The sequence below is a fragment of the Amphiprion ocellaris genome, chromosome 7 (genome assembly GCF_022539595.1).
Source record: "Amphiprion ocellaris isolate individual 3 ecotype Okinawa chromosome 7, ASM2253959v1, whole genome shotgun sequence".
Lineage (NCBI taxonomy): Eukaryota > Metazoa > Chordata > Actinopteri > Pomacentridae > Amphiprion > Amphiprion ocellaris.
Window position 1 is genome coordinate 10,947,936 of NC_072772.1, and position 12,635 is coordinate 10,960,570.

Here is a 12,635-nt window from a genome sequence, read left to right on the forward strand (position 1 = left end):
TGGCAGCTCAGAGCAGAACAACTCACCACCCAGGAAGAGGTTGAGTTCACACTCCAGGTAGTCGAACATCTCTACTGTCAGCTGGAAGCTACAGGGCAGAGAGAAAGACTATTATTTTACATGCCAGTACAAATACAGGTCCATTTTCATTTTATCACACTGGTAGCATTCAAAAGTAATATTTCCTCTCACATTACAGCAGCTCCGGTAAACTCAACAAATGGGTCATGAGTACCAAAAAGATTGATTTTCTTTTTTTTTTTGATCACCTCATGATTTTTTCAGTTGCAGATGAATGTGTTCCTGTTTTTCTCAAATCAGTGTCTATATTTTTAAACTACTCAACTGCACACTTCCTGCATTCTAATTGATTCAAGAAAAGCACTCAGAGAGCGCAGTACTCCGCCAAGGCTGCCCAGTCGTTGTATGATTTCTGACGGATGAAATCTTTAAAAAATTTGTGGTCAGCAGTGGTGGATTTGTATTAGGATCGTAATCATAGTGTTCACTTGTTGTCATAGTTACAGTGACGCAGTGCCGCCATCTTGCAATGATACAGAAATCTTTAACAAATTAGTGGATCCAGACTATAAGCTGCATCACTGCCAAAATCTAATCACTTGGTCCTTGTGTCATTTCTGACCTTCCCTGAAAATTTTATCCAAATTCGTTATTGAGCAATGTTGCGAACGCACAGACAGACAGACAAACCAACACCAATCGTCACATAACTCCGCCACATTCCTTTCGCGATGCAATAAGGCAAAACTAAGACTGAATAATACAAGTTGGGAGTAAATCTGAAGGATTATAAGTTAATTAAGGAAAGAAATGTATACCTCTGTTTCTGACTGGTCTCAAAGCTAGTTTCTAGATATTTCAGGTTTCTGAAAACCTAAAGAATGAGGGAACAATGCAGTCCACACGAAAGCCGAAACCTCTGCTGATGACTGGCGATGATTTGTTTGATTTAAAGCAAAACCCCACAAGCACAGTAGTAAAGCAGATATTCCCAGAGTTTTAGTTCCGATTTTGTCTGATACGTAGCTCAACAGAGAAAAAATAGGAGATACACAAAACGTAAACAAAAACAAGGTTGAGAATCATCATTTTGTCTACCGTGCCATAGAAGAGCAGCTTGGAGCAGTTAAAATCTTTCTCTGGGTGCCATCAAAAAGTTGAGATACTGTTCCTAATGTGTGTATGGAGCACATCACAGTCATATGTGCAAGCAATAACTGCCGCACAGCATCACTTGATCAACAGCGAGATGTGTGTTTAACAGTTTTTTGTGACCACTGGAAGATGGTCAGTGATGACAAGAGGTGAGTCTGAAGCTACAACCCTGAGATAAGACAGTAGTCTTCAGTGGAAAAGTCCACAGCCTCCAAAAGTGGAGCACATCAAGGTCATTTGGTTTAACATTCATGTGGCTGCACACCAGGAATGAATCCCCCAGGTGCAGACTGTCATTCAGACTTCTACTGTTACATTCCGAGGTGTTTGAGGAAGAACAATCGGCACAACCGACTTAACTGTAGCATGATGACATGAAATACATTCAGTGCACGATCACAGTGTGTTGATGAAGTTTTTTGGGCCACAACAACCCAATCATCGTTCTCCATAAGTCCGACGTGCCAGATTTGGCTCCTTGAGACTTCTTCCAGGTTGAACGGCCACAGTTTTAATACAGTTTAGACAATTCAGCAGAAGGTGCTTGATGCTCTTATAGAATGGGACTTCCAGGGAACATACCCAATGTGGCAGGAGCACTGGGAGCAGTGCACCGCTACACAAGGTGAATACTTCACTGGCTTCCAAACCTAAATCAGTTTTTTGCTTCTAACTTCTAATCATTTTGATTGCACCTCATATATCAGTGAAGAATGAGCCTTATTTGACTATTACCATTATCAGCTACACTGTTTCCACTATGAATGGCTCCATTTGGCTTATTCATGCTTGACTATCAGGTCACGACTGGCGGTTTTTCAGTTAATTTCACTCATTAATATGACGATCCCGCGGCCAACACAGTGGTTCGGCTCAGCAATAACAATAAGAGCAGTCGAAGTGGCAAACTCACAAGTTGTTGACGTCGTTCTCTCCCGCCTCGTCGAGCTGTCTGTTTGACATCTGAAGGTTGCCGGGGAAACGAGGGTTCTGAAACAGACAACAGGACAAAGTTTTAAATTCAAACCGCAGAGTTCAGGCATCCCAGCGTCCATCTGAAGCGAAATCATAACTATTTACTGGCGAAATCTGATGATTACAACCTTTAACATCTTCTGAAATTGGTATTTAGCAAAGAAAGTGGTGGAGAGGGTTAGTAGAAATGGTCAAAAGCTGTAACCAAGTACAAATTTGAGGTTTGCTACTATTTTTACTTGTGATACTTGAAGTTCAGGACTTTACTTGTAATCGAATAGTTTATTATTTTGAGTTTTTTGCTGATAGCAGCTGAGGCCAAAAAGGCACCTCTTGAAACTGTTGAATAAATGCCTTTTTTGGACTTTGACTGTTTTCAGATTTTGACCTTGTTGATCACTGTATGTTTTCTCTCACAGGCTGAATCCAACCAAAACAAAACCCAGAATCTGTATCATGCAGGCTGTCCATTTAATGCTCGGTACCCAGAATTTGCATAAAACTGTAGCATGAAAATCTGTGCAAACTATTACGAAGTTGTTTCTCTGCTGCCTGAGAGGTTAACTACCAGATAACACTACATAAAGTAAGCCATATGCTCATAGTGAGGATATTTAAGGATACAACAGAAACAGAAACACGGTGCGGATGTCTTTATATGAATATTATGCACATAAGCTGATTTTGTTTAAGAAGCAACGTTGAAAAAAGACACCACCATTGTTCTACCAAATTCTGAATGTATGACATACATAGAGGTTATTTTAATAGTAATTCTTTTTAGGCTGTTAACTCTTTGCAGGCTAAATGCAGTTTTTAATGAACTGGTCTAACTTTCTGAGCAATTTTGCTTCCATAACATGTCTTTTTTCAGATTACAGGAACCAAAACTGTCCAAAATACACATTTAGGTGTTGATACTACTGCACTTTGCCTGTTTAGATCTTAAAATTTCAATTACAATGTGTAATTTCAAGGCCGTCGTCTTTAAAAATCTGCTTTCCTCATACACTGAGCCATGAATCTCTACTTCAGCAGCACTAGTTGTCAACTTTTATTCCTATCTACAGTATATTCTGAAGGCTTTTACAGAGGAGTTTACTCATACATCATTCATAGACAGATTTATAGAATATTCTATTCTTAAAAACACAGTGAAATGGATTTTTTATTGTAGTTTTATTGTAGTTTGCGGTAATTTTTGATTTACAGAGTGATAAAAAGAAAATCCCTTCTGTAAAAAAAAAAGCTTTAGCTCAAATATGTCAACAAAATGAAACAAGAATTTTTATAGTGACTTTGTCCAGTGTTCAGATTTCTGTTCTGTAACCAATGTGTGCAGATTTAATTAGATAATGGCTCACTTGCATATTGAAATACGGTATTTTAGAACTTCTAATACAGAAAATAGTGGTGTATAATATACAAAATAGGCTGGGGAAGTTTTATCCATTGCTTACAATGTTTACGTTGGAGTGTGTGATGAGATCATGTGATGAGATTATGTTTCTGCACATGAAGAAGACAGATCAGCATTTATTGTGATGTGGATCACAACAAATGTAGCTAAATTTGACAGTAAAGAGGGGAAATAAAAGTACATCAAAAGATTTATATGCCAAAGTGTCGCATTACTCCTTTGGATCTGCGTCTTGGCAAACCGCCCTCTGAGAATAAACCCAACCTTGGCTAAGAATGAACTTCCAGCCTTCATGTGGAGCAACAGCTAACCACATCTTCCTGTGATAGCATCAGCGCTGCCTGTCGCTCCCCCCTCAGCTCCGCTGTCTCATAAAAAAAGCTACATTACAGATTCTTGAGAGGCCATTAGCGTAAAAGCTAACAGAATTTTCTATGAGGCCCCCCGCTGAGACTCACTGGCACTAAAAGGAGAGTCTGAGACAAAGATAATGAGTGATGAGGGAGGCTGGCGCTGAGTTTTATAGGCCAGGCCAACTCACTTTGATGTGAAACTCCATTTTGGTGATGAGCAGTTTGAGGTAGATGCTGCACAGCTTCCCATAGCCTTCACTAAGGTGACCCTGTGGGAGAAAGACAAGAAAGAGAAACGATCAAAATAGGAATATAATCCTTTTCTCTACTGGAGGACCGGAGTGTTCGCTGGGTAAAGAACAAAGAAGTGAATCAGTTGGTATTTTAAGGAAATTCACTGTGCTAACATACAAACGAAGGGCGAGGAGGTGCAGAAAGCCACTATCATTCTGCAGGGCTGAACTAAATCGCAGCAGGTCAGACACTTTCTCTTATCCCTGCACATCTCCAGACTCTCCAGAGTTGAAGTTCAACCCACAGTTCACTTCAGCCTCTGTTAAAATATCCCTGTTCTGCCAGGGAGGAAAAAGGAAGAATTATATCTGCAGCTATTTGGCCAATTGCTTCTCGCTTCCTTTTTCCTCGAGCCTGGCAGTTCGGGTGGTAATGACACAACAGGAAAGCGAGGCCACAGCCCCGGTCACAGTGATCAAACTTCCCGTATCCTCCTGCAGTGACATCGGCAAAAAACTGAGACGGAAGACTGAGGCCTCCGCCCTGTTGCTTAAGACATAACAGAGGAGTGACTGTACAGATTTTGTGGCTACATGGATTACAGTGTCCACCAGTTTACACAATACATGCTATAAATTTCATCACAACGTTTGCATCCACACTATGAAGAGACTTGTGCTCATGTAGATCAATGCAAATGTTTGCAACAATGAGATTTTTCATCTATACAAAGAGCATTTCTTTAATATTGTTTAATTATTAGCTCAGAAAAACGTCAACAGGTGAGAGCTGGATTTCCCCACAGAGAAGCTACACACCAGCTTCTGTATAATTACTGTATGTGAGCCACAACACATGGCTGCTAGATGATGTGTGGCGAGCTCTGGCAATCACTTTTGGCTTGTTTTACGTAGCTTTGGCCCATCAACGTCTGTCGCTCCACTCTGAGGGCAGCAGACTGACTGTAAACGATCCTGCAATCTGTTCCGACGGACAGTTGTACTCTGATGCTGATCTACACAGTTCACCTGGAGTTTCAGTGGCAATCAATCAGAAGAGGAAATCAAAAATCACTTTGTTTGGTTAAGATTCATCGTCTCTCTCTGGTGGTTTGTTTTCTATGGTAAGCATTCACATTCACACTTTCCGTTAATCTCATAGTATCTGAACCTGCTGGGATTTTTCCGTAAAAGTCAGTGATGGTAGCAGGTCAGAAACAGTAACATTTCTGTATCACTTTCGAAACAAGGCTGAACTGCATCCTGTCACATTAATGGGTGGTGCACGAGTGACATACTTCAAGTTATGTGAAATCATTTACGATTTTCCACATTTAAGCACCAATAGTGGTCCAAAAACATCACAGAGAGAACAAAAGCCAAAGTCAAAATACCTTTTATGTTCACTTAGCTATACAATTTAATATCTATTACGACAGATTAAGGAGACTCATTGATTAATAAATGCAATCAAGGTTTTAACACAATGTTAACTGGAGCTAAAGTTTGTTGCTTCCAGTTGTTTGCAGGAGTTTTTTTTCTCTGAGTCTATTAAATGCCCACAGCAGGACCCGTATGAGTGTCTCCAAAGAGTGAGAGTTGCACGATTTTACACACAACAGCAGCGGCTTCATGAAGTACTTCTAAATATAACTATCTCCGACATGGAGACAGGATTGATGTCGTACATCACAACACAGCAGGCTGAGTCCTGATTTCTATCACAGGATAGTTTTATTTTACTGTTGGTAAAGTAGTAGTTAGATTACCATGATGTATGGGCAAAATTTTCAGTGTTTAGGAAATCATTAATAAACTAGACTATCAGTTATTTGGACAGTTTGATAAGCTTATTGCTAATTATTGTTTATTAGTGCATTACTCATTCATTCATTGCACATCATTTGATTTTCTGTCCAATCTTATCTGTATGACAAATATTCCATTCATGCTGTTACTCTTTCTATCACTGAGGTGTGTTTGTCAGAATTAAGCCACGAGGAACGTTGAAGTAAAAGTGGCATAAGTCTCAATGACATAATAGCATCACTTTAACAGTTAGATAAAGCAGTAATGTTACGTATTCCACGTTTTCAGTGAACACAAAGTTCAGCCAACCTTCAGCTCTGATTCATGCTTTCTTCACTTCAGCCTGTTGTGAACTCGAGCCGTTAACTTCAGTAGTCTGTCCCAGCACTGTGCAGAAGGTTTACAGCTCAGTTGCCTATTATTTACGACCGAGTTATCACATTATGATTGCTTCTGTGGCTTTCTTGTGGTTTTAATATGCTTTTAATGTGCTGAGAATCACAGCTGAGCTGAAAGAGGTGCTTTTAGTCACCAGTAAGTGGAGCTTCACTGCTAAAAGCTACTGGTTCCTTCAGGACAGTTCACTTTGTTCATGCACTGAATGCCGCTATGCTGCATTGAGGAATATACTTGAATTGTGAAAAGGTGTTTTCACTCTGCTTTAACTGTGAAAAGTACAGTAATAAAGTATTTCCCCACCCTACCCTTGTAACAAAAGTTGTGGCTCCGGGAGTTATTTTGGCCACTGCCAGGTTACAAAAGAGACAATGCTAGCAGTATTACTTAATGTAACTATTCAGCTATATTTTAATTACAGTCACCTGCAAACTACTGAATGTTAATAAGATTTTTTTAAGAAAATGATTATTAACTGCTTTAAATAAATATGTCTAAGTTGGTGGATCAGAACAGACAGATAACCTGTAGCTCAATGCTGCAACTGTATTTAGTGCTGCGTTCAAAACATCTGTACTTTTGTCATGATGGTAGAACAACTTTTCTGTAGTTGCTCTTATGAAGCTGATAAAACAGTAACAACAACAAGAACAACATTATGTATTATATCTGAGAAAATCAGTGACTAGCTCAGGCCAAACTGAAATTACTGATCTGATGTATTCACTTTTAAAAGATAAAATCAGAATTTACTGGTTGACATTCTTTGACAACCAAAAATATTTTCTTCACCTGCCTTTCACCATTAAATATCTAAAAAATGACTCATCAGTAATGAAGATTAAATATGACATCTGGTCATAGTCCTTAGACTTATGACTGCATGCTTTGATATGATGCATGACATAAAGTAATAATAAAAATAATCTGTGTGTCATTTCTTACCCACATCCTGCTCATATCAGTTAAATCAGCTTTGTTCCTCATGGAGTCCTTTATCACCTGGATGGACAACAGCGGAAACAGAGACAAGAGAAGAGACCAAACAGGAAAAGAGTTACTATAGGAACAGGTACAAGAGGTTAAATGTAGATAGATGTTGGTTTTCTGTGGGGAAAACATTTAACACTGGATAGCTGCCTACTTTTAACACTAAATTTTCCAAACAATCACTAGAGTGACTGATCTTCTTCCTGGCCTTCGAGTAGAAAAGGTTGCTCTGTGTTTACGTACGTTTGGGTGTCCGTCCCGCAGCAGCTTGTGGAAGACGTGGCAGAACTTCCAGCAGAGCACGGCGTTGCTGGACAGAGGAAGCCGGTTGACGGCTGCCCAGAAAGTGTGGGCGCCTTTCTCATGATGGGTCCCCAAGATGCAGGGTGACAGCGACAGTCAAGGATCACCGGGTTACAGTTTGTGGCATTTTTGTTTCTGTAGTGTTCAGTCTGGCTCCAGGCTAATGTTATATTTGATCATCACACTTTCTGTCTTTGGCCTTTCCTCCTTTTACTTGTTTCCCTCTGCACTGTCTGGTCTTCTACCTTAATGTCTTTAAGTCTTTTTTTATTTGTTTCAACAATAAAATTCAGAATTATCCTTTATAGTTATTGTTTTACAAATCTTTACAAAACTTGATATTGAAAATCGACATATTTAACAGAATTTTAAACTGACTTCTTCTGTCTCTTGCTGCAAAAATGGCAAATTAAATGAGGATGTCTTACAAATAATTTTGAAAGCTCAGAAAATCTTTTTTTGTTGTTGAACAAACACCACTGAGGAGGTGAAAATGAGTTTCTTTTTCGTAAATCAACAGTGTTTGCACTGTCAATTATATTTTTAGGTGCCAGACTGTGTATTTTTTTATCTGATAATCACAATAAATAAATTAAAATTCCAAGATCTCTTTTTATGAAAACCATAAATACTGAGGCCTTTGTTCATCTCCTCGCTGCAGAATCTCCAGATTGCAGTTTTGTGCTCTTTAGTCTGTCTGATGAAACAGAAACGCCCCACTGTCTGTGCTGCTTTGTGCTTTATTTCACACACGACTAACTTAGCTCTGCAGCAAGGCCACATGTACAAGATGGGGTTACACCAAGTTTGTTGTTTTGATCTTGCACTAACTTGACCCTCCAGCCAGGGAGAAATGATTCTGAAATACACACTTCTTCTCACACACACACACACACACACACACACACATAGACAATAAGAGGATATTCCTGGCATGCTTCTCTTTGACAGCGACCTCCTGTGTGTTGATGGCCTTATTGATGCTGACAGCCTGTAAAGAGGAGGAGAGGAAGGGCAGAGGAGAGAGAAGGAGAACACAAATCAGCCCACAGCTTTTTATTCAGGGCTTACAAAAAAAAAAAAAAAACATCAAGTGTCAAGCGTTTCATTTTGAAAACTTGACATCCTTCTACCTTTCTGAAAGTTGCTTTTTCCTCCTCTAACCACCTGGGGAATGGGAAGCAGCAAAGATTTTTTTACAGGAGGGTGATTGACCCATTTTCTTCAGAGTTAGTATTCAAGGCAGCAGCTGAGAGGCCTGAGCTCTTCTCTGCTTTTGAGGAGCTCGACAGCCTCACAGGCAAACAACTATCTAATCAAACGACGTGTATGCCGTCACATCTCTCTTTACAGGTGTCGGCTGCAGAGCGCAGTAAGCATGTGAAGAAATCATCCTGTTTCTGGCTGAATCGTAGCATTTGGGATCATAAAATTGCAGAAAAGAATGAAAACAATTAAGTATAGAGAGTATAAACACTGAAACAAACATCTCGGAGGCATTTCGAAGCCAGAGGTCTGCATGTCTACATTTCCAGAGACTACCACTACTCTTTAGTAAACATTAGGACCCTAAGCAGACGGACCTGATCAGATGGCACCAACAACTACTCACGACTGGATGAGCAGGGGAGTATCTGTCTGTGCTGTGAAATCTACTGAGGAATGTTGGCCAGGATGAAGCTGAACCCCCTGCAGCTTCGGCTCAAATGAAACCATCATTCAGCTCGTATAACAGAAACACCTTTGAATTCTGCTCGAGTCATGCAAACTAACACAGTTTAAGGATTTACAATGATACGCCTAGTGTGCAACCAGTCGTGACTATAACAAAGCTGCTGCAGTGGTCTTTCATATTAACAGGCTGAAATGCAACCGTGACTTGTTCTGATGGCCGTGTTTGCTACTAAGAAACGATGAAAATGTCATTTCAACGAAAAACAGTCTAAACCACAGGTACATCCTAAAACAAACTGAACCTACAGCCATTCTGGCAGCTCTGTGAGGCTGTACTGGAAACTGCAAAGCTAAAATGCCATATTCAGGAGGTATAATCTTTACCATTCCCATATTTGCTCAATGGCACAAATCAAAACACAGCTGAAGCTGAGTGAAATGTCATTTGTTTCGTGGGTGATGGGCCACTGGGGCTGGGACTCACAAAGTAATTCATGTTAAGATGCAATCAAAATAATGATAATATTGCGATGCAACAATTCGATACATTGCAAGACAAACATTTAAGATACATCATGATATCCAAGCAACTAAAGAAGGAAAAAGTGTCATAAAAAGCCAGAAAACATGAGCTATGTATTTATTCACCACATGGCACCGTGTGTGTGGATTCTTATCATTATTCTGCTGATACCTGGCACCACGAGCAGACATGAAATAGTGACTCCAGCAAGGCAAATTGGTCATGGAGATCTGTTTGGAGCACCTGTTCTAGCAAAAATGTCTACATTTGGCAACAGTGTATTTATAGACTTGCATGGCCAGATCATTCTCTACCACTTCAGAAGCGCTGTGTAAGAAAAAAAAAAGTGCCCTGGCTTGTTTGCATTTCTGTACCCCAATCACAATTGATGTGGTTGGTGCTAAGCCCAGGATGCAGGTACGGTGCCCCTCAAAGGAGTACATTTGCACGCAAGGAGACACGAACTGTCATCAAAATGGCTGATGCACTGAAAAAACAAACTAGAATGGATGCCTTATGGAACCAAACATTTGGAAAAACCCAATATTTCCAGTGTGGTAGGTAGTTGCTTGGAGGTGTGAGGAGACAGTAATATGATCTATTGCCACATCTATATTCTCTCCCACCCCATCTGGCTGAAGTTATGTAATAGTTCTAAGACGCAAGGCTGGATTGAGAGCACACATGAAGAGACCACCAAAGTCATTTGGATTCATCCTCTGGCAAATATGAACATACTGTTAAATAGTTGCCGAGATATTTCAGTCTGGACCAAAGTGGTGGACAGACTGACATTAGATCCAAGCTGCTAGCGAGGCTATAAACTCTGTCGTGGTTCTTGTGTGAAAGGTTTTCTTTATGTCCCCTCAAGGTTAGACCGGGCAGCCAGACAGGAAAAGTCGTAAGACGAAATAAATATGAAAACAAGCCCAGAAAATGTTCCTCCTATAAGACCCTTTACTGAGAGTTTAATCCGTTTCAGATGGTTTTCAAAACAAGGTGTTCTGAAGCAGCATCTGGCTCACATATCACATCACACACGAGAGGAAAATCAAACCAAGTAAATCATACATCTCAACCACGGACGTGAACGGGGCCAGAAATGCCAGCGTTCAGTAAATGCAGCCAAACGTGTATCCTGTTCGCTGTCGTGGTATCGTGAACTGCGAGTGTCGGCCGGGGTCAGCAGAGGACGGGAGGCCTGTTTCATAATCTCACTTCCACAGATGTCCTGAGTCTGCTCCTCCTCTTCCAGTATGTGAGCTGTCAGGACTGGAAGTTCACCGTGAGGAATCACTGGAGGAGGAGGAGCAGGAGGCAGGACAAAGGAGAGAACAGAGGAGGAACAATCCAGGAGCACTGGTTACTTTCAGAACGAGACAAGCCCAACACAGTCTGACACAATGGCATTAAAATCTCTCAACATGAGCGTCTGAAATATGCAACCTGGTGTCATGGGCTGCTTTGAAAATAAAATGTCTGGAAACTCTGTCCAGAAGATATTTTCTTCATAACCATAATCCCTTCAAATACACAGCCTGCAACCAAAAACTAATTTGGGATGAGAGGCAAACAATCTGGCTCAAGATTTGACTCCTGCCGTGTCAAAACAACTGCAGAGAATCAAGCGCGTCCTCCAACCACCAGCACTCTGAATGACATATCATCACCAGCTCGAGCAACTCTGCAAAAACAAGTTTTGTGTTCGCAAAAATCTAATTTCTAAGTGAAAATGAGCTTAAGTCACAGGAGCAATTCAATGAAGGAGAGGGAGTGTGAGGACGCAAAGAATTCAGGAGCACAAACAAACAACTGGCTGGAAATTTCACATCGTCCACCTTCTGTGCTCAGATCATAATCCTGCTGGTGACAAAAAGGCATCACAGCGTGTCACAAAGACCAACAGATGATGTTCATTTAGTAAATATGAGCACAGGGACTACAAATCCAACTCCTGTCTTGTTGCATCAACCAAGACTCTGGCTCTGTGTGACACAACTGTGAAGGTCAAACTCAGCAGGTCTGACATCGTCCTGCTCAGCCAGAGTTGAATTAAAGCTGTGGTCAAACCTGCAGCCTGTTTCCTCTGATAGAAACCACAAGTGAAAGGTCACCGAGTTAAAGCTGGATATCTGCTTTGTATGGAGTTACACTTTCTGTCTACAAACTCATGTGAACTGGTTAGTAATGAGCAGGGATCTAGCTTCTAATTTTAGTCTCATCCCTGGAAATAAAATGTAAACTGTGTTGCAGTTAAGACATCATCTACACAGAAACAAAGGAACACCTCAGAAAGGCAATCAAGAGTCAAATTATCGGATTACTGTCGAGCAATTTTGAAGTAAACTTTTGATATGTTACAACAGATAAAAAAATTAATAAGACAAAATGCAAACTGGCGTTGTTTCCATTAACTGCTTTGAAGTGAATATAATAACAGAATAATAACACCATGCAGGGCCTTTAGAAGGATGTAATAAACACAGTCAAGAATCAAAAGTTTAATAATTCATTCTTCATGTATAAATACTTGTGGAAAACTTTGCCAAACATTCACTATATGCGTTGACAAGACTCGGTGCAAAAATATCCAGTGTATAGTTACCATTTTCCAGTGTTGGTTACATTTGCGGGCACTGAAAATGGTTAGTTTTTTTCTGTTTTTAATGATTTATAAATTGGTCATACTGCCCAAAAGACATTTTTGAGTTGTCTCTACTTCTAGTCACTGTTTCCACAGAGGTGCAGGACTTTATATTGTTGTGGAAAAGACCAGTGAGTAA

At 40.3% G+C, this 12,635-nt stretch overlaps 1 protein-coding gene across 3 annotated transcripts in view; it reads right to left on the reverse strand.

The window, feature by feature from the left end:
- Window positions 1–12,635, reverse strand: part of hip1 (huntingtin interacting protein 1) — a 65,853-nt gene that overhangs the window by 27,388 nt on the left and 25,830 nt on the right. For all 3 annotated transcript variants that reach the window (XM_055012119.1, XM_055012121.1, XM_055012120.1), the window contains 6 exons: window positions 8,583–8,646; window positions 7,596–7,738; window positions 7,308–7,364; window positions 4,113–4,193; window positions 2,090–2,166; window positions 27–88 (listed from right to left, as the gene is read on the reverse strand). In XM_055012119.1, coding sequence (XP_054868094.1) covers window positions 27–88; window positions 2,090–2,166; window positions 4,113–4,193; window positions 7,308–7,364; window positions 7,596–7,738; window positions 8,583–8,646 — 484 coding nt within the window. The remainder of the gene's footprint in view (window positions 1–26; window positions 89–2,089; window positions 2,167–4,112; window positions 4,194–7,307; window positions 7,365–7,595; window positions 7,739–8,582; window positions 8,647–12,635) is intronic.